The following is a 21,528-nucleotide window of genomic DNA, read 5'->3' on the forward strand; positions in this document are numbered from 1 at the left end:
AAAAAAAAAAAAAAAAAAAAAAAAAAAAAGAATTAAAGCGTGGATACAAGGCCTCTGGCAGGCAGGTGAAAAGCCATCCCCCAGGACTGGCCTCAGGCTGCTTGTAGGAGCTCCTGCCAGCCCAGTCTCACCGCCCCCACCACGACCCCCACCCACTGATCCTCTCAGTGGGTTCTGAGACCATTTTAGAAGCACCCCTTCCCAAACTTGTTCATCTTTCTTCATCCACTGAGCCTAGTGTGATGCCTGGCCTAGGAGGCACTCAACTCTTAAAGGATTATTAGACAAGATCCTGGAAAGGGAGCTTCTGAGCTCAGATGACACTTCCCTCCTCTGCTGCCAATTGCACCTTCCTAAGAGGACACTGGTTGCTGAGCTGGTGTAAGAATTAAAGTTGGGGAGCTTGGGAGCCTAGCAAAGCCTTAGCTGAGAAAGGTAGGGGAGAAATGCCATGAGAAAAAATTTAAACGACTTGTCTCCAAAGGAATACAAGGAATTGAAGGGGCTCTAATGGGGCCGTTGCAGGGCGGTGCATAAATATGCAGTGGGTGGGACACACTGGGCCAGAAAGTTGACAGCTCTCAACATCTCTTCATCCTTTCCAGGAGCATTTCTCTAGCACCTTGCATGTGTTTAGCATTGTGCCAGGCAAATGGTGACACAAAAGTGGAGTTTAGGTTAACTCCTAAACTTCAGTATGCAGAAGAATGACCTTGTGAATTCGTTAAAACACAGATTCCCAGGATTATCCCCAGAGAGTCCAGTTGATTAGATCTATATGGAGACAGGAAGCTGCATTTTGTAAACAACTTTCTCAGGTGATTCTAATGAAGATGATCCCAGGGCCATTTTTGTTTGTTTGTTTTTTATTTGTTTTAAGACACAGGGTCTTGCTCTGTTACCCAGGCTGGAGTGCAATGGCACCATCACAGTTCACTGGAGCCTTGAACTCCTGGCCACAAGTGATCCTCCTGCTTCAGCTCCAGGGTAGCTGGGACTACAGGCACGTGCCACCATGTCCAGCTCCTGGGACTTTTTTTTTTTTTTTTTTTTAAGTTGCAATTCTAAAACCTACGAGTAAAAACTACCCTAAATGCCTGGGGACCTGCTATTAATTGCCCATAGAGGATTCCTACGGGCAACTGGCTCCTATGGTTTTGCTTAACTTGAATACGCTGGATGTGGCCAGTTACAGGTGCCGCCTCATGAAAACTGTCCATTATAGTCGAAACAGGGCACCCACAGCCTCGGACACAAGAAAGCACCTCAGTTAGGTGGCCACACTTTGGACCTGGGGAGATTGCTATCCCAGAGCTTAAGTAGCACAAAAGAATAAGGATTAAAATACCTAGGGTGGCTGGATTGGTGGCTCACGCCTGTAATCCCAGCACTTTGGGAGGCAGAGGTGGAGGATTGCTTGGGCTGAGGATTTCAAGACCAGCCTCGGCAGCATGGTAAAACTCTGTCTCTACAAAAAATATAAAAAATTAGCCAGGTGTGATGGTGCCTGCCTGTAATCCCAGCTACTCAGGAGGCTGAAGTGGGAGGATCACTTGAGTCTGGGAGGCGGAGGTTGCAGTGAGTCAAGATTATGCCACTGCACTCCAGCCTGAGTGACAAAGTGAGACCTGGTCCCCCAACATCCCCCAAAAAAGAACAATAAAAAATACCCAAGGTGATGACCTATATTGACAAGGCTGAGATCACAGGAGGGTGGTGCAGTTAAGAATTTCATTCTTTGGCCAGGTGCAGTGGCTCATGCCTGTAATCCCAGCACTCTGGGAGGCAGAGGAAGGCAGATCATCGGAGGTCAGGAGTTCGAGACCAGCCTGACCAACATGGTAAAACCCCATCTCTACTAAATATATGAAAATTAGCCGGGTGTGGTGGCACATGCCTGTAATCCCAGCTACTCGGGAGGCTGAGGCAGGAGAATCGCTTGAACTTGGGAGGCAGAGGTTGCAGTGACCCAAGATCGGGCCACTGCACTCCAGCCTGGGTGACAGACTGAGACTCCATCTCAAAAAAAAAAAAAAATAATAATAATAGAAAAAGAAATCCATTCTTTCTTACTCATATTGAAGGCTTAACTATATGGTCCTACTCCAATTCGTGAAGTATTTTCCCCATCCTTTGTGGTTCATGATATGCCTTTTGTCCAAGAAACCAACTATTTTACCAAGACCTTTAGGAAGGCCCAGCACTTCTCAATTGCAGTTCCCTGGACAATCCGCTGACTCCACGGTCATGTACGTGCATGTTTAGGACATGGTGCTCTCGTAGGCAGCATTCCACCCACAGTTGCCAAGTAGCTGGACTCTGGCCTTTCAGGAATGGACGCTGGCTATTCAGCTCTGTCCCATCTACCGTGAGCAATGGCGTCTGACCACCAATATGTAAGCTGTGGCCCTGTGTGAGCTACAGGGAGGAACCAGGTCAGGTGAGAACTCCATTGCTGGGCAGCATCTAAAACCATGTGCAGAAGCCTGGCCTCAGAGCAGGGTGGCGTGGGAGTTCAGGGGATGGCTCGGGGGTGGAGTTGCTAACCAAGGCTTAGGCACTCCAGTGTCCAGAGCTTCTTGTGCATCCTCTGAATCAGGCTGGAGAAACTTTGGTGACAGTTGCTGCCTGTGTTACCATTACATACATACCAAGGCTCTATTATAGGCATACCAGGCACCCTGGATCAGGGACCTGTAGGGACGGACTCAGGCGCAGATGTAGAGGTAGCAACATTGGATACCAGGTAATGCTGCCATAGAACCAGGACCTAGGCTGTTAGCATCTCATCTAGTACAGGGGATTCTAACCTTTTATGTGCCTCGGATGCCCTTGGACAAACTGGTGAAGCCCATGGACCCCCTTCTTAGAATAATATTTTTTAAATGCCTAAATGAAAACACTATGATTATAAAACAAACCAATGATAGTAAAATGCTCGTTGCTTTCTTTGAGATGGAGTTTTGCTCTTGTTGCACAGCTGGAGTGCAATGGCGTGATCTTGGCTCACTGCCACCTCCGCCTCCCTGGCTCAAGCGATTCTCCTGCCTCAACCTCTCGAGTAGTTGGAACTACAGGTGTGTGCCACCACGCCCGGCTAATTTTTGTATTTTTAGTAGAGATGGGATTTCACCATGTTGGCCAGGCTGGTCTCGAACTCCTAACCTCAAGTGATCCACCCGCCTTGATTACAGACATGAGCCACCGTGCCCAGCCTGAAATGCAATTATTAAAGTATAGAAAAGGTACCACATTTGGTTATAGCAATGTATGTGCCGCTTTATTTACATGGATACAAAGACAGTGGGATATCTAATAACTACTATAATTTTGATGCAGTGAGAAGCATAAATGCTATTGTGAGTATTTGTAGAAACTGTCATGTAATATTAAAATATCTATGACAAAGACATAGCTACTGTTTCCCTGGAGGTCTAGTGGCTAGGAAAGAAAAAAAAGCCACACAACGGTGGCTCATGCTTGTAATCCCAACACTTTGGGAGGCTGAGGTGGGATGATCACTTGAGCCCAGGAGTTCGAAACCAGCCTAGACAATGTGGCAAGACTCTGTAACTACAAAAAATAAAAATTAGCTGTTTGTGGTGGCATGCCTGTGGTCCCAGCTACTGGGGAGGCTGAGGTGGGAGGATTGCTTGAGCCTGGGAGATGGAGGCTACAGTGAGCTGTGATTGTGCCACTGCACTCCAGTCTGGGCGACAGAATGAGACCCTATCTCAAAACAAACAAAAAAGACACAGCACTGTCGATAGTGCTGTGTTTTGTTGCTGACACTCATAGGGAAGGAAATGCTACATTACAGCCATAAAGTTGTTACATTTTTTTCCCCATTCAAATTCAGACCCCTGAATTCTTGTCCATTCTGCTGTTCTGAAGTGTAGCTGTTAGAGTTTTGGGTCTGTCAATGGCTGCATTAGAGTTTACGGTGCTACATGAAGATCTGTTGATTGACCAGTGGTTTTGTCATAATGCTTGACTTTTTCAGAGGATATGGGTTATAGGTTTGTAACAAATGCTGTAAGAATGCACTTGTTGGCCAGGCGTGGTGGCTCATGCCTGTAATCCCAGCACTTTGGGAGGCTGAAGTGGGTGGATCATGAGGTCAGGAGTTCAAGACCAGCCTGGCCAAGATGGTGAAACCCCATCTCTACTAAAAACACAAAAATTAGCTGGGCATGGTGGCTGGCGCCTGTAATCCCAGCTACTCAGGAGGCTGAGGCAGAGAACTGCTTGAACTCGGGAGGCAGAGGTTACAGTGAGCCGAGATCGCAACACTGCACTCCAGCCTGGCGACAGAGCGAGACTCGTTCTCCAAAAAAAAAAAGAATGCACTTGTTACTGAATTTTTACTCCCTTGTGCGAACACATTTATGAAAAAGCAATGTACAAATATGTAGTATGTGGATTTTCTGGGAATATATAAGGTAAATTATCATAACTTACACATGCCACAATCTTATTTGTGGGCATGTGTAAATTATGATAAAAACAGGCTGGGCACATTCTAGTTAAACAAACAAAACCGTGGCTACTATCAGATGGGAGGGAACTAGGATTCTCTTTAAATATCTATTGTGAAAAATACTCCTTATAGCTTTAAGTGTATTAAACATACACACTCTAGTTAAACAAAATAACCTTGACAATAGAGGAATAAAAAGAATATTAATGAGGCTGGGAGTGGTGGCTCACACCTGTAATCCCAGCACTTTGGGAGGCCAAGGAGGGTGGATGGCTTGAGGCCAGGAGTTTGAGACCAGCCTGGCCAACATGGCGAAACCTCGTCTCTACTAAAAATGCAAACATTAGCTGGGCGTGTTGGTGCATGCCTGTAATCCCAGCTACTTGGGAGGCTGAGGCAGGAGAATCATTTGAACCCGGGAGGTGGAAGTTGCAGTGAGCCGAGATCATACCACTGCATTCCAGCCTGGGCGACAGAGCAAGACTCGGTCTCAAAAAAAAAAAAAAAAAGACCAAAAAAAAAAAAGAATATGAATGAATGGGTTGACTCACTGCCTTGCTGCTATTTTCCCAAGTCCCTATGCATCTCTTCCTCAGTTACCTATAGTGTGTTCTTTGGGCAGCTTTCACAGAGGATTCTTCTGATCTGGGACTTCACCTTGGCAGGTGTCACTACTGCTAGTCCTCAAGCAGAGAGGGGGCATGATCACACATTTGTGTGCCACAGTGGGTAATTAGAGCCACTCACCATCTCTGGCCTATTCGTTTTTTACATTTCAATTAAAGGCAGAAAGAAATCAATATCCACTCTTCTTGGGATGATTTCTAACTGAAACCCACCATGCCAAAGGTTATGCGATTTTTCTTTTCTCATGCTGTGGCCTCAGAAGAGATGGTTGATAAATGGCTCTTCCCAGTACTCCCCATAATAATACTTCTTTTTCTCTAGGAATACCTCAGGTCATCAGGAGTTGATGAGCCCATTAATTAACGTTTCTTCTTGGTGGAGACTGCATATCACTCAGATGGAGTCAAATACATTCTACCATCAGTAGGGTAGTGAATGAGCAAAAAACAAATCCATCAGAGCCCGAGTTATGACACCCAGAGGACTTCGAATGAGTCTACACGATGGGAAACAGTTTGCGGTTTCCAGTTAGCACCTGGATGATAGTCCTTCCAAAGTGAGCGGTGGAAAACTCTCCCACGCTGGTGTGCAGGATGTTTACTTACTTTTTGAGTTGAGGAGTTGTCTGGTAAAAGTAGGTAAGGAAAGGAGTCCCTAGGCTAAAGCTTTTTGAATAGAGATTCCTAAAATATTTATTTAAAAATGTTTTCAAAAATAGAAACTTAACCTTTCAATGCACAGGAAAGGAATAAAAACATGAGTAGCAGAAGGCAACTGCTTAAAAATCAATTCACGGCCAGGCACAGTGGCTCACGCCTCTAATCCCAGCACTTTGGGAGGCTGAGGTGGGCGGATCGCTTGAGCCCTGGACTTTGAGACCAGCCTGGGTAACATGGTGAAACCCTGTCTCTACCAAAATACAAAAATTAGCTGGGCTGGGTGGTGTGTGCCTGTAGTCCCAGCTTCTCAGGAGGCTGAGGTGGGGGCTTCACCTGAGCCTGGGAGGTCGAGGCTGTAGTAGGTCATGATTGCACCACTGCACTCCACCTGGGCAGTAGACTGAGCCCCTATCTAAAAAAAAAAAAAAAAAAAAAAAAGACAGCTCTCTGAGTGGAATATATAGGGTTTTCAATGTATACATTTATTTGAAGATTATAAGGGCTTACAAATTTACTATAAAGGGAGAGGGGTATGCCCTTTATTTGGGAGTACACCTCTCCAAATAAACAGTAAAACATCAGCTAACTGTATATTTGGAGAGGTGTACTCCCAAATAAAGGGCAGGGATGGGGAAGGACACTTCAGAATTGCCAAGTGAAATTATTCTTGGGACGGACAGCTTTTGAGTGGGAGGCTTTTGAGTTACTAAACAGTGTTTTGGGACAAATTGTGCATAAAGATGCATTATGGGCTGAGCAATGGCTGAGCAGGGTCACTGGAGGGTGTAGGACAAGAGGATGCAGAAAAGATCCTGCAGGATGTGCCTGGGGGACATCTAAGATATTTATGGTGACTATTTTCCTTACGCTGCCTAGAGGACAATCACTGCTTGTTTCTTCCTGAATCCTTGGTTTTGTTTTAACTTTTACGTAATTTTATATTATTGTAGGAAAAATTGGAAAACAAAGAAGGGTCAGGAACTCCCAGCGAGGGGAATAGGCCACAGAACATTCTCTACTACTAATTAAGGGTTGGGCAAAAGGAAAAACATTTTCCAAACACCTGACCTTTAAGAGCGACTTTTCCTAGCCCTGTGGGCCTTAGAAAGTTTAATGGCCATTGAGACTCATTCCTTGGTGGGAGAAACTAGCATAAACCCATTTGTTTTAGATAGCAACTTCACTGGCGCTGGAAAATCGTTTTGGATACACAGTGCACTTCATTCCAAGAGATCTTACTAGAGATCCCCGACAGTCAGAAGATTTCCCGCTTGATCAGGTATTTCTCGACGTCTGTTATTGCTTTGCTTGTCACGTTTAAAAAGCTTGGTTGCATTCACAGTTTTCTAGGAAATCGGTGTCAGGTAACACTCCTAGCTGCCTCCCATGAGGAGTTACATTTTCAGTTCAAAGACAAAGTAGAAAACTTGAGAGTGGAAAATGTTACCTTTTAGTTCACACTCTTTTAATCCCTTAGTCCCCATAAAATAAACATTCTAAAGTGTAAGCAGTAGAAATAATGTAAACTCCACAGAAACAGAAATAAATTAGTTTCTTTCAGTCTTGGTGGAGGTCCTTTTGCTGAACACCATACTCCGCTGCGAACAGAATTCATCTTGAACGAAGAAGAAATCTTTGGCCTATTTCACCATGTCTCCAGCACTGCATAACAAACATTTTTCAAATTCAGTTTCTTCTCCAACTGCAGCAAAAAGGCAAAGAGTAGTCTGTTTCAGGAGTCTGAAAAATAGAAAAAAAAAACCATGTTTGTGTAGTTTAAGAATAGCTTTCTCCTCTGGTGTTAAACCGTTAACATGTTATAGCTCTGAAGTTTGAGGCCAAAAGAAAATTCAAGAGCAGAGCGATGGTTCTATTCACCAGATAAGGCTGATCTGTGTTTGGAATATTTTACTTAGCAGACGTGGAGAATCAGTCTGCACCGCTCTGCAAGAGCAGGCATAGCTACGCCATGCAGCATTCTAAACTTCCCAAGAGATTTACTTGGGGATACTGGCAGAATTCCCAGAACTTCCAAGTTTGGGATCTACAGTTTGCAGGATCCTGTGGAATGAGAATATTTAGGATTTTAAAAAATTTTTTTTTATTTTTTGAGACAGAGTCTCACTTATTGCCCAGGCTGGAGTGCAGTGGCGAGATCTTGGCTCATTGCAACCTCCGTCTCCCGGGTTCAAGCAATCCTCCCGCCACAGCCTCCCGAGTAGCTGGGATTACAAGTGTGCACCACCATGCCCGGCTAATTTTTGTATTTTTAGTAAAGACGAGGTTTCACCACGTTGGCCAGGCTGGTCTTGAACTCCTGGGCTCAAGTGATCTGCCTGCCTCGGCCTTCCAAAGTGCTGGGATTACAGGTATGAACCATCACGCCCAGCCTTGTTTAGGATATTAGATAAGGAATCCTGTCACCTTGGATTTTTGGGTTTTATAGAGTAGGCACAGAAAGCAATGTTTGAAAAATGCATTTAGGACAACATGAAAGTTCATGGTCCTGGAACTTAGTATTAAAGCTTTGCTGCTTTCTCTCAAAGGCTATTAAGATTTGTTGCCATTCTTGAATCCTGTAATCTCTTAGAAAGAGAAATAAATCAAACTACATTAAAAAAAAAAAAAGAAACAAAACAACACTTAAGTCCCAGAAAAAAATGTGTTCACCTCTCTAAAATGTAAATGCAATATGTTGCCTTTCATCTGAACTTACACATGGAAGGACTTATCTTTTAGGCCAAGGAAGTGCAAACTCTGCTGAAATCCTGCGAGTTGGCCTCCCACAGATCACTGAGTGGTCTGGAGCCAGATAGGGTGCTTGGTTAGTTTCTAGACAGAAGATATTGATGAAGAGAGGGAACGAGGGGCTTCAAATACTCCCCTAACATCTGATTCAAGTCAGGGGAATAAGCAGAAAACAAGAGTATTATAAGCACAACAAAGATGAACAAAAATAAAATATTTCAGGCTGGGCGCGGTGGCTTACACCTACAATCCCAGCACTTTGGGAGGCTGAGTGGGTGGATCACGAGGTCAGGAGATTGAGACCATCCTGGTTAACACGGTGAAACCCCGTCTCTACTAAAAAAAAAACAAAAAAATTAGCCGCGTGTGGTGGCGGCGCCTGTAGTCCCAGCTACTCGGGAGGCTGAGGCAGGAGAATGGCGTGAACCTGGGAGGCGGAGCTTGCAGTGAGCCGATATCGCACCACTGCACTCCAGCCTGGGTGACAGAGCGAGACTCCGTCTCAAAAAAAAAAAAAAAATTTTTTTTTTTTTTTTTTTTAAGGAAGATGCCAGATGGCCGTTTTTACATTTATTTAAACAGAAAACGTGCACATGAGCTGTCTACTCATTTTCTTCGCTGCGCAGCCTGGCATTGGGGTTGGTGACTCTGATGGCCAGTTGGGCAGCTCTTTCCATGATGGCTTTGTGGTCCTTGGAGGAAACGTTGTGAGCGATCTTGGCACAGTACGATTTGTCGCACATCAGCAGCACTTCCAGCTCCTTGACGTTGTGGACCAGGAACTTCCGGAAGCCACTGGGCAGCATGTGCTTTGTTTTTTTGTTGCTCCCATAACCAATGTTGGGCATCAAGATTTGGCCCTTGAATCTTCTACGAACCCTGCTGTCAATGCCTCCGGGTTTCCGCCAGTTACGCTTAATTTTGACATATCGGTCTGACTGGTGCCGGATGAACTTCTTGGTTCTTTTTTTGACAATCTTGGGCTTCACAAGGGGTCTGAGGGTGGCTGAGATGCCGAGGAGGAGATGGCTGCCACCTCCGTAGGCAGCGCCGAGGAAGAGAGAAGGGCAAAAAAAAAAGAAAATATTTCAGAGACACGGCCAGCCTCACTGTAGTGGCTCTGGTATCCCTTGACCTGAGGGTCAATGACTCTTGGGACAAGAGGGGTGCTAGGGTAGTGGGTGGGCTCAGTGGACTAGAGATGACCCTTGGCTTGGCAAGGCAAGGCTGGACAAGGCCTTTCATGCTCCAGAGGTGTGTGGCGGAAGACCAGCTGATTAGCCACATTACATTTGTATCCTGTGGTTTTGTGTCTAAAGGTGCTTAGAGTTTGTGGTCCCACTTTTTTTTTTTTTTTTGAGATGGAGTCTTGCTCTGTTGCCCATGCTGGAGTGCAGCGATGCGACATCAGCTCACTGCAACCTTCGCCTCCTGGGTTCAAACAATTCTCGGGGTTCAGCCTCCCAAGTAGCTGGGATTACAGGTACCCGCCACCATGCCCGACTGATTTTTGTATTTTTAGTAGAGATGGGGTTTCACCATGTTGGCCAGGCTGGTCTTGAACTCTTGACCTCAGGTGATCCGCCTGCCGTGGCCTCCCAAATTGCTGGTATTACAGATGTGAGCTACCGTGCCTGGCCTGTGGTCCCACATTTTAAGAAAAACAGAAGGACTGGCCAAAGTATAGAAAGTATCATTATAGATGAAAACAATCAGAAATGCAATAGCTAAGGTGAGAATATAAAAACCAATCTGTTGTTTATTGCTTATGCATTGGAAGAAGCAATTTCAGAAGTTAACTCAGTGGGAAAATATTTTGGAAGATACCATATACAAAACATTCTATTTTGGCATGGGAATAAGAAATCAAAATGTGCTCAGAAAAAGTTTCTTTTAGGGGGAATTAAGAATTTCACAATTGTTACCTAAGCTTTAAAACATTCCATTTTAGTTAGGAGAGATTTAATTTAGCAACATAGGAGAGATTTAATTATCACTATCTTTTAGATGTCGATGAGGATTATTTAAGTGTAAAGCTGGAGCTTCCATCCTACTTGGCCCCTGCCTGGAAGCGGAAAGGAAGAAGGCACACAGCACTCCTCGGATGGCTCAGGGTGATGCGTTGGCGCCTCTTTTCTTGGAACACAATGGTGATGAGCAATTTTTGAATTGCTCTGTGAAAAGATAAAGTTTCAAGACTAAAACCACAGAGCTCAGGCGCCCTCCCAGGGCACTTTGTAACCTTGTGGTTTGTGACTTGGGACTGAACAAATCATGGTCACAGAAGGGCTGGCAGGCAGCAACCCGACTCAAGATTAATTTATGGTTATTAAATACCATTGAAAATTTCTGCCCATTTTTCCCTTTATTGATACATTATATATATTTTTGAGACCGAGTCTTGCTCTGTCACCCAGGCTAGAGTGCAGTGGCATGATCTCAGCTCACTGCAGCCTCCACCTCCTGGGTTCAAGTGATTCTCCTGCTTCAGCCTCTTGAGTAGCTGAGATTACAGGTGCACGCCACCACGCCTGGCTAATTTTTCTATTTTTAGTAGAGACAGGGTTTCGCCATGTTTCCCAGGCTGGTTTCGAATTCCTGGGCTCAAGGGATCCACCCACCTCAGACTCCCAAATTGCTGAGATTACAGGCATGAGCCACCACACTCGGCCTAGTATTTTATATTCTTATGGGGTATATGAGTGTTTATTACATGCCTAGAATGTGTAGTGATCAAGTCAGGGTATCTGGGGTGTCCATTATCTTGAGTATTTATCATTACTGTATGTTGGTATCATTTCAAGTACTCTCTTCCTGTTACTTTGAAGTATACAAAATATTGTTGCTGAGTATAGTCATCCTAGTTTTCTATCAAACATTAGAGCTTATTTCTTCTGTCTAACTGTATGTTTGTACCCATAACCAACCTCTCTTCATACCCTCCTCCCAGCCACCCATCCTTCCCAGCCTCTAGTGTCTACCATTTATTCTGTCTATGAGGCTAAGCTTTTCAGCTTCCACATGAGAGTGAGAACATGCAGCATTTGTCTTTCCGTGCCCAGCTTATTTCACATAATAACTTCCTCTTCCATCCATGCTGCTGTAAATGACATTATTTCATTCTTTTTTAATGGCTAAATAGTATTCCACTGTCTACACATACCACATTTTCTTTAACCATTTGTCTGTTGATGCCCTAAAGCCAGTTTAGGAAAGAAACTAATTTCTATCCTGAACTTATTTCTGCGTATGTAATTCAAGAAAAAGCAATTCTTTTGTAAATAACAAACATTTATAGCAGGACTGGAGTGAATCTGATTCTGTACTCAACATAACTTTGCACAGTAGAATCAAGAAGTAAGGGAAATTCTTCATTCTTCAGGAAATTTGCCAGACTTTATTGTGTGTTCATTTGAATGAATCTTGCCAAAGCTCAGAAATATGATAGTTTCCGAATGAGAAAAAAGAATAGGGGGGAAAAATATCAAATCCTTCATTCCAATAATCTTTAAACAAAAGACTCAACAGCCGGATCAATTTCACTGGGAGAAACAACCTATTTTAATTAGTTCTATTTAGTGACATCCAAAAGAATGAGTCATGCCCTTATTCTAACCATAGTGAAGGCACTACAGGGAAGTCTTGGGAAGAGGGAGCAATGAGAGCTCAAATTCTGGTGCTTTTTTGGCATATAATGTTCACCTTTGGTTTCACACGGTTACCTAGGAGGTGAGACAGGCTAGAAAGGTGAGGAAGGGAAGGACAGAAAGTTGTCATCAACCAAGTACAATCTTCTTCCTGAGTAGGACGTGCCTTCAACACTTTCCTGGGGGAATAATGAGTGTGCTGCTCAGTACTTGGGTATGGCACCATCTATGTTGTGATCCCTGAAGGAGCAACGTCAGCAAGCCAGACATTTCCTTTCGGATGCCCACGTTTGTCCAAGCTGACTGTCGCTTAAGCTTTAACATTTTTATTTTATGCATTTTGAATAGCCACAGACCTCTGATTATTAGTAGAAGTGGTCCCTGATGGCTATAGTGAGAGGCACGGGAAACAGACAATACTTGCTGGGTCATTGAGGAGCCACTGAGAGGGAATGTTTGCTTTGTATAGTGGTTTTATCTTAGGACACTGGATCTGTTTTTGATTGTTCAAGCAGGGTCAAACGATGGGTTTTGAACCACTGCCCACTAGCTCAGAACAGTATTTAGCAATTCACAAAGAAGAAAGAGGCCGTGGATTGGGGGGTGGGTAGGGAGTGGAAATGCCATTCCATTAGAGAATTAGGAAAGAGCTGGCTCTATTATACTTGGACTAAAAAGAATTATGACAAAATCAAATACCCAAACAATTATCTTTACTTATTTAAAAAAATTACCCCATTATCCTCAAGTACCTGTCTGTTCAAATAGCTGGTATCATCTTTCGGAATGGGCCAAAGTTCATTTTACCTGTGACTGAAATGAAAAGGGCATCCTTTGGTTTGGGGCATAAAGGTTGGGGTAATACTGAGAGTCAACAGATCTGAGTTGAGTCTTGGCTTTTGTAGTTATTAGCTGCACAACTTGAGCAGGTTGTCGACTTCTCTGGGCAGAGTTCTTGCAGCTCTTCAACAAAAATACTATCCACCTCCCTGGGTTGATGCCAGCATGACATGTGATGGGGGTAGCACAATGTCATGTGCCAGCTATGAAATGAGAGGCAGTGCCACAGGGTGGCAAGGCAGCTCTGTAGCCTTGCAGACCAGGGCCACCCCTCGGTGACCAAAGGGTAGGCTCGGTCCTCTTGAAGCCTTGTGGCCCTTATGGGACAACACTTGGCTCCGGAGGTGCTGTGACCACCCATGCAAAGTGCTTAGCACAATGCCTGATACATTGGAGGTAATTACCACAGGACCGTGTCCTGCCCTGCAGTCCCCGTATATAAGATCTAGAGGAATTCTTGTTAGGGAGTAGGTAATAAAAGATTTAAGGGTATGCATTAATAAAGCTAAGGATGTGTCCCTTAGCATTACCTGAGTCCTAACTACAGTGATTAAGGTATAATTGGACTTATATGACCTACTTGGAGAGCATGTGAAAACTCACCGAAAAGCTGGAAAAATACTGTCCAAGAGAGATGGGAGAATTGAACACACTTATTCTGGAGAAAAATGACAAATGGCAGAAATGTAACATAATGGGTTCCTGACATAAAAAGAGAGATGAATTGGTATTGCTAGGCCAACTAGCAACTGGGGAAATAGCAATTATTTCCCCACGGCCTTACTGGGGAATGCAAGACATTTGCAACACACAAGCTCACACCAAAAGACGAAACAACATTTTATCAACGCTTGAGTTTATGGGTTTCTTTGTTAAACTAGTCTCCCTTACTTACTTCATTTTCTAGAGTTTTCTTTTTTCTGAAATGACAACGATAAAAGATGCAGTTATGGCTCAAACTTAACACAGCTCCTGCTCCTCAGCAAAAAACACATGCAAACACCCCCCAAACAACATCCACAACCCAAAACAAATGATTTCACACCTTGTTTTAATGTAATTTCATTTATGGTTCCCTTATCTTTCTCACCATAGCCTAGGTCTTTAGTGTTTTAGCAACAAAGGCTTAACAAAAAAACTTGGCCAGACGAGGTGGCTCACTTGAGGTCAGGAGTTTGAGACCAGCCTGGCCAACATGGTGAAACCCCATCTCTATTAAAATACAAAAATTAGGCTGGGCGTGGTGGCTCCTACCTGTAATCCCAGCACTTTGGGAGGCCGAGGCAGGTGGATCACCTGAGGTCAGGAGTTCGAGACCAGCCTGGCCAAAATGGTGAAACCCCGTCTCTACTAAAAATATAAAAACTAGCTGGGCGTGGTGGTGGGCGCCTGTAATCCCAACTGCTCGGGAGGCTGAGGCAGGAGAACTGCTTGAACCCAGGAGACAGAGGTTGCAGTGAGCTGACACAGTGGCGCTGCACTCCAGCCTTGGCAACAGAGTGAGACTCTGTCTCAAATAAATAAATAAATAAATACAAAAATTAGCGGGGCGTGGTAGCATACACCTGTAATCCCAGCTACTTGGGAGGGTGAGGCAAGAGAATTGCTTGAACTCAGGAGGCGGAGGTTGCAGTGAGCAGAGATCACGCCACTAAACTCCAGCCTAGGTGACACAGCGCGACTCTGTCTCAAACAACAACAACAAGTCCTCAAGTGGGCTCCTGGTAGTGAAACAAATGAAATGAGAATCCTGGATGCCTGGCTTGGAGCCGTAACTCAGAGACAGTTGAAGAAGAGTGTCTTTAGGTCATGGAAGCTCATCTGCAAAGGCCGAGAATATGCTGGCAAGAGGGAGAGGTTCTGGGCTCAGGAACGGGAGTCCGTTGGGAGAAGGAGGCAGGGTGCTTGCGGGGAAGGAATGTGTCTTTAGAATATGGTAAGGACATGTTTGATCCCTAGGTTAGGAGAAGCAGCCCTGAGCCTTTCAAACTTCTGATTAGGAGTTGTCTCCCAGGGAGGAGGTTTAGGAATGTGGTCATTTTTCTTCACGATGGGGAGTCAGGATAGAAGCCAGCAGGTATGGCTGCAGTGCTGTGGGGTGGACATGAATAAGACCGAGAGTCCCCAGGTCTGGGCTGCCTAAGACAGCTCAAAGTCAAAGCCCAACCTGAGACTGCCGACCCAAAGTCATCAAGTGGCCTGCTTTCTGCTGTCCTGTCCTTCCTGGGACCCATGGGGCCCTCTAGTTAAATGGTCTGTCCCATTGTTACGTGTCTGTCCAGGGACATGAGAGCCGAACACACCTGTTGTGCCACAGTCCAGTGTTCTGGGTTAAACTGTGTCCCCTAAAAGATATGCTTAAGTCCTAACCCTGAGCACCTGTGAGAGTGATTTTTTTTTTTTTTTTAGGAGAGTCCCACTCTGTCGCCCAGGCTGGAGTGCAGTGGCGCAATCTCAGCTCACTGCAACCTCCGCCTCCTGGGTCCAAGCAATTCTCTGCCTCAGCCTCCCGAGTAGCTGGGATTACAGGCGCCCACCACCATGCCCAGCTCATTTTCGTATTTTTAGTAGAGACAGGGTTTCACCATCTTGGCCAGGCTGGTCTTGAACTCCTGACTTCGTGATCTACCCACCTTGGCCCTCCGAAGTGCTGGGATTACAGGCGTGAGCCACCACGCCCGGCCGAGAGTGATCTTATTTGGAAGGAGGGTCTTTGCAGAGTAATCAAGTTAATAGGAGGTTCTTAGGGTGGGCCCTAATCCAATAGGACCAGGGTCCTTATGAGAGGTGAACATCATGTGACGACAGAGACACAGGGAGAACGTGGTGGGACCACAGAGGCTGAGATGGGAGTGATGCAGCTGCAAGGTGGGAACACCAGGGAGTGACAGCCACCACCGGATGCTAGGAAGAGGCCAGCAAAGATTCCACCCAGAGTCTCGAGGTGGCGTATGGCCTGGCTGACACCTTGACTTTGGACTTCTAGCCTCCAGAACTGTTTCAAACTTTCCACTGTTTTAAGCAACCCAGTTTGTGATATTTTATCATGGCAGCCCCAGGAAAGGGATACACCAAGATTCCTCTTTCACATGATTCTAACTCTGTACCAAGAGATATGTGGCAGGAAGGTAGGAAGTTACTCTTTTAAAATTGTAACAGATGCTGGTTTTAATCCTGGAAAATAATGAGTTTACAGAGTTCTGTTATGGTCAGAGATGCTCTAAACACATCTATCTTCAGGGATGACATAATTTGGCTTTCACTGGACTTGAGCGCAGGACACTAAGGGCTGTGTACTGAGCATCTGAGCATCTAACTCACATCCACACCCAGGAGTGAACTCCAGTCACGGAAAATCATTTGGTAGGAATTTGAGTAACGAAGGAAGGAAAGGATTTATCAGATCACTTCTGTGGTATCAGAAAAAAACATATGACAAAAAAAGGATACAAACTGGGAAAAAACAAAGAGAGAAAAAGTTGAAGCACATCAGCCTACCTGCATCGGGTCCTGCGAGAGCCTTGTCCACTTAGAACAAGCCTTTAACTTGTTCTGTTTTGGTATCGAGATCTATGTCATAAAAGCAGGGCCGGGTGGGCAGTCCTGGCATGGTGCTCATCTGGGGGAGAAAACCAAGCGTTACAGATTAGCAAATGCTACAAAGTGGCCACAACATCTGATGATGCAAATTAACTCTATCATTCAATACAGCCTCATATAACTTTAGGTTTTATATGGGATATATCTCTTCAAATTTGTCATCTGATATTTCAATTTTTGTTTAAGGAAATGAATTAGAAAAGGCAAATGTCAACTTCCTGAAAATTGAGACCATTCACCTTCCCTGTGGCCCCACAACACACCCGAACTACAAAACAGTGATCTTCCAAACCTTTTCTTCCCAATAAAATCTTCATGCTGAACCCCAACAAAGACAAGCCCATCAGGTTGAAGGGGGCAGCGGGTGTGGGCAGGGTGAATAATGGCCTCCTTCTCACCCTCAAGACACATTTTCGTAAAACCTACAGCTCCTGGAGCGCAGCTGGAAAACTCCTGTTCAGATGCCAGTCATCACCCTGGTCTCTCTCAACAACAGTAACTGATATGTACTGAGAGCTTGCTTTGTGATGGGCACTGTGCTATGTGCTTTCCTCATTTTATCCTTTCAATAATATAGCAGGTAGGAACTTTTATTATTTCCATTTTACAAGGGAAGAAACTGAGGTTTGGAGAGGCTAAGTCACTTGCCCAGGTCACACTAGTAATAAGTTGCAAAACCAGAAATTTGACTTTAGGCCTATAATCTCAAATTACTCATTTCACCACTACCATACCGCCACAGCCACCCCTACTACTGCTTTTGTGACACTGGATGGACAGTCTAAGGGTTTTACAGAAATAATCTCATTGAGCTTCCCAGCACCCTAATGAGGTAGGTACTCATTTTAGCCTTACTTTACAGATGAGGACAGAGGACATTTAGGCATGAGGGTATGAGCTCAAGGACACACGGCTAGTTAGTGGTGGAGACAGGATGAAAACTGGTTCTTCACCGCTTTGCTGTGTTGGGTTGAAAGATCTTCAAACCGCACACTCTCCTCCTGCATCAGAAGCCCCTTGTGTGCTGGGGCTTCTGATGCTGGCACCCCTGACAGATCCTCAGGCCCTGAAACACTGCTCCAGGGTCTAGATCCTGGGGCTCCCAGATGACCCGTTCCTTTTCCATTTCAGCATTTCCTACTGTGCTTTAATAGTGAGTGTTTCATACAAATGATGCCCATGGAGCAATGCTGCACCCAGTCACATGGGGCGATGCTGCACCCGGTCACGTGGGGCGATGCTGCACCCGGTCGCGTGGGGCGATGCTGCACCCGGTCGCGTGGGGCGATGCTGCACCCGGTCGCGTGGGGTGATGCTGCACCCCGTCGCGTGGGGCGATGCTGCACACGGTCGCACGGAGCGATGCTGCACCCAGTCGCTTGGAGAAGACACTTGGGTTCTACTGTGCCTGCCCTCCCAAGGGTTAATGCCACATCATGTAGAACCTCCACAGGCCCTGGCCAAGAACGCCTTGCATGAGATGAGGCTGCAATGTGCCAGCACCTGATGGCATCCAGAGTTTGCCTGCTTCTTCCCACGTGGCAAAAAGTTCTCAGCGTAAAAGGGACCTCCCTGAGGCCTAGAGAATAGAACTCAGCTCTCACCCTCCACTGCCTTTCAGTCGTGACTTGAGGTTTCCCTCTTCACCAGCCTCTCCTCCCTGCATGGTGTTTAGAGACTCCTGTTAGTCAAATGGGGCCTGTGGGCCTGTGCATGGGCATTACCTGGGAGCCTGTTAGATATTCGGAATTTCAGAGCCCACCCCAGACCTGCTGCATTGGAATCTGCAACTGGAGCAAGTCCCCAGGGGGTTCTGATGTGAACTGCACAATGTGGCCTCAGCCCCCAACGGCTCCAGCCACTCTTCCTCACTTCACTGCCCAGCCCCTTCAGCACAGGGAAAGGGAGACTGGGGGTGGGGAGAGGGAGAGGAGGAATGGTGAGAGTGAAGGGGAGGGAAAAGCCTGTTTAACCCCTGCAGATGCAGCAGGTGGGGAGCAAATCTGTGCACCTGCAGGCCTCATTAACACCCCCTTCCCTGCCTGGCTGGGCCGACTGAGAGTGGGAGTGGGGAGGCTGGGGGAACACATAAAACATTGTGATGGATGATGGCTGGCTCTTGTCTTGTTAATTGCACATGACTGCACTTCAGGTACATAAATGGGCTAAAAAGGCCTCCGCGGCTGCCTGGAATACAGTTGCCATTCATAACACGCCTATGGGAAAATCCATTCCAGGTTCCAAACAATGAACCGCAACTACACTTTTGACATAAGACCTGCTTGTAGGTGGGGACTTGCTATATGTTAAAACTTCAGGTATGAAGATGGGTATCACAGCCTCTGAAGTTAAAGTTCCCGGCAGGAAGGTAACATTTTCCTCTGGTTACTACAGTGAGTGCATATAATGGGGGAGACCCCAGAAAGAAAACCACACTTACTGTTCCACTACTTGAAACATCAAACACAAGGGTAACTGGTGGACACGTATTTTTTTCCAGTTGCCTAGGTTACAACTCATACCAGGTAATTTTCCTGCCTAACTGCATTTTGAGATGGCATTTGCGGGCATCTTATGGCATTTATAGGAGGGTTTTTTTTTGAGACAGAGTCTCACTCTCACCCAGGCTGGAGTGCAGTGGCACGATCTCGGCTCACTGCAATCTCCACCTCCCGGGTTCAAGTGATTCTCCTGACTTAGCCTCCCGAGTAGCTGGGATTATAGGCACCCGCCACCATGCCTGGCTAATTTTTTGTATTTTTGGTAGAGACAGGGTTTTACCATGTTGGCCAGGCTGGTCTCAAACTCCTGACCTCAAGTGATCCACCCACCTCAGCCTCCCAAAGTGCTGGGATTACAGGCATGAGCCACTGCACCCAGCTATAGAAGGCTTTTTAAGATGGCTCTATAATCTGTGCATAGCTATGGATTTGGAAAAAACAAGCATTTTATAGTTTAAGAGAAAGAAATGAATAATTATATTTAGCCACAGTGATGCTGCCCCACCCCTGAAATGAACTCTCTAGGTCAAAGGCATCTTACTGGTAAGGATGTCACTGGACTCTACAGCTGCTGCTGCTTCTGAGACTGTGACATGATTCGCAGCAAGGGCAGAATTCAGTACGGATGAGGCAGTGTAAATTGAAATCTCTACTCACGGTGACAAACCAAGAAGAACCCTGAAGGCAGTGTATTTCAGCCCATCTGACCAAAGCTACCAATGGAAGATTCTACTGCAGATAACATAATTTACTGCATGCTTGTTTACACGCACTATCTTTACAAACAAGAAAACCCAATTCTCCGTCTTTAACTATCTGCTGATGAAAGGCGGTGCAGGATTTGCGCGGTTCCTGGAGCTGTATTTGTTAGCTGCAGTGGATCGGAACATGAATCTTCTAGTCATTCTGATTCTATCACAAAACCAGGATCTAAACCTGGCCAGGCCGGGCGCAGTGGTTCATGCCTGTAATCCCAGCATTTTGGGAGGCCGAGGCGGGCGCATCACTTGAAGTCAGCCTGGCCAACATGGCAAAACTCTGTCTCTTCTACAAATACAAAAAAAAAAAAATTAGCTGGGTGTGGTAATGAGCACCCGTCATTTTAGCTACCTGGGAGGCCGAGGAAGGAGAATCATTTGAACTCGGGAGGCAGAGGTTGCAGTGAGCCGAGAGTGCACCAATGCACTCCAGCCTGGGCAATAGAGTGAGAAGCTGTCTCAAAAAAGAAACAAACAAAAACTGGCCAGAGTATTAAATGTCAGAAAGTGTGAAATGTCTTTCCTCTTGTTTTCAACTTTTCTTTCTTTCAGATGGGAGAAAAATGAGTTCAATCAGTAGACTCCCATGACCCCTTCCAGTGAGGCAATCATCTCTTCCAAGAAGTGCAGCTACTTATTTGGGATAAGCGACAACAGACGAGAAACCACAAAGAATCTGCAGACGCGAGACTCCCTGACCTGTGGATACACAGCCATCTCCAATAAGTCTACGTTTAAACTAAAACTTCTCCTGTTGAGCAAGCATAATGTGGAATTATGTTAGCAAGACCTTATGCATTCCCACAAATTTTCTCCCAATAAAAAAACCGTTATCAAAGGATTGTCACCCCCCAGACATACAGCACTGCAGGGAAAAAGGAGCCCAGACAGCCGTTGGGAGTTGACCTCTGGCCACACGCCTGGGGTCAGTGGAGATCTATGTTGACTTTATCTGTGTGCCCTTTAAGGAGGTCTCTTGCTTAAAATAACTAAGGAGCCACTAAATTATACTTACTTGTAATGCTGCATTAATGGATTCTTCTACAAAGGCTGAAATACACGGGCTTTTGCCCTTCATGACCCTAATTTTAACTACAATGAACCTTCTGAATCTCTACTGATTTCGGGTTAACTCCATTTTGGAGAAAGAATGAGTTCTATCAATAGCCTTTATGAGCATTAATTAAAAATCAGTACAGAGAGAATAGTCATATATTTAAAACTAGTCATTAAAAAATAAAAGAATATCCTTGGTATAAGTTGAAAAATTATTAAAGATTCTGTTTCATAAAGTGTTAGAATCACAATTTCTAACCATAATATCATTGTACTTAGTTTTGTTCTGTTTCTGAAATAATTTATTTTCTGATTTCTCCTGAAATCTACTACCTTTTCCAACAACAACAACAAAAATCTAATTTTATTTTGGTTCAGAAAAGGAGCAGCATTTTTACACATACCTATTTTATTCCTACAGTTCATGATCTGAAGCAGAAGACAGTCCTTCTACACATTTCTCTCCTTCTCTGATGGATGGCTGATACACAGCATGTTGTTTCAAAAATTTAAAAATAACTGAAAAGATTATACTGGTTAACTACATCACAATTTTATTTATTTATTTATTTATTTATTTATTTATTTATTTATTTATTTATTTATTTTTGA

General features: G+C 45.0%; 2 protein-coding genes across 6 annotated transcripts in view; both read right to left on the bottom strand.

Annotated features, from left to right (window-relative positions):
• Window positions 1-5,546: 5,546 nt before the first annotated feature.
• Window positions 5,547-21,528, bottom strand: part of LOC116463188 (monofunctional C1-tetrahydrofolate synthase, mitochondrial) — a 238,540-nt gene continuing 222,558 nt past the window's right edge. For 3 of the 5 annotated variants that reach the window (XM_032146190.2, XM_032146189.2, XM_058434492.1), the window contains 2 exons: window positions 16,500-16,620; window positions 6,393-7,506 (listed from right to left, as the gene is read on the bottom strand). In XM_032146190.2, coding sequence (XP_032002081.1) covers window positions 16,531-16,620 — 90 coding nt within the window. In that variant the 3' untranslated portion in view covers window positions 6,393-7,506; window positions 16,500-16,530. Of the gene's footprint in view, window positions 5,733-6,392; window positions 7,507-16,499; window positions 16,621-21,528 lie in introns of those variants that run through there. The other 2 variants (XR_009211999.1, XR_009211998.1) reach the window with 2 other exon arrangements.
• Window positions 9,090-9,587, bottom strand: LOC116463191 (large ribosomal subunit protein eL32-like; the record flags this gene model as incomplete). Its single annotated transcript, XM_032754143.2, has 1 exon — window positions 9,090-9,587. A coding segment is annotated over one exon (471 nt), but the record flags the coding sequence as incomplete, so codon positions are not given.

The sequence above is a fragment of the Hylobates moloch genome, unplaced genomic scaffold, assembly GCF_009828535.3.
Source record: "Hylobates moloch isolate HMO894 unplaced genomic scaffold, HMol_V3 SCAFFOLD_28, whole genome shotgun sequence".
Classification (NCBI taxonomy): domain Eukaryota; kingdom Metazoa; phylum Chordata; class Mammalia; order Primates; family Hylobatidae; genus Hylobates; species Hylobates moloch.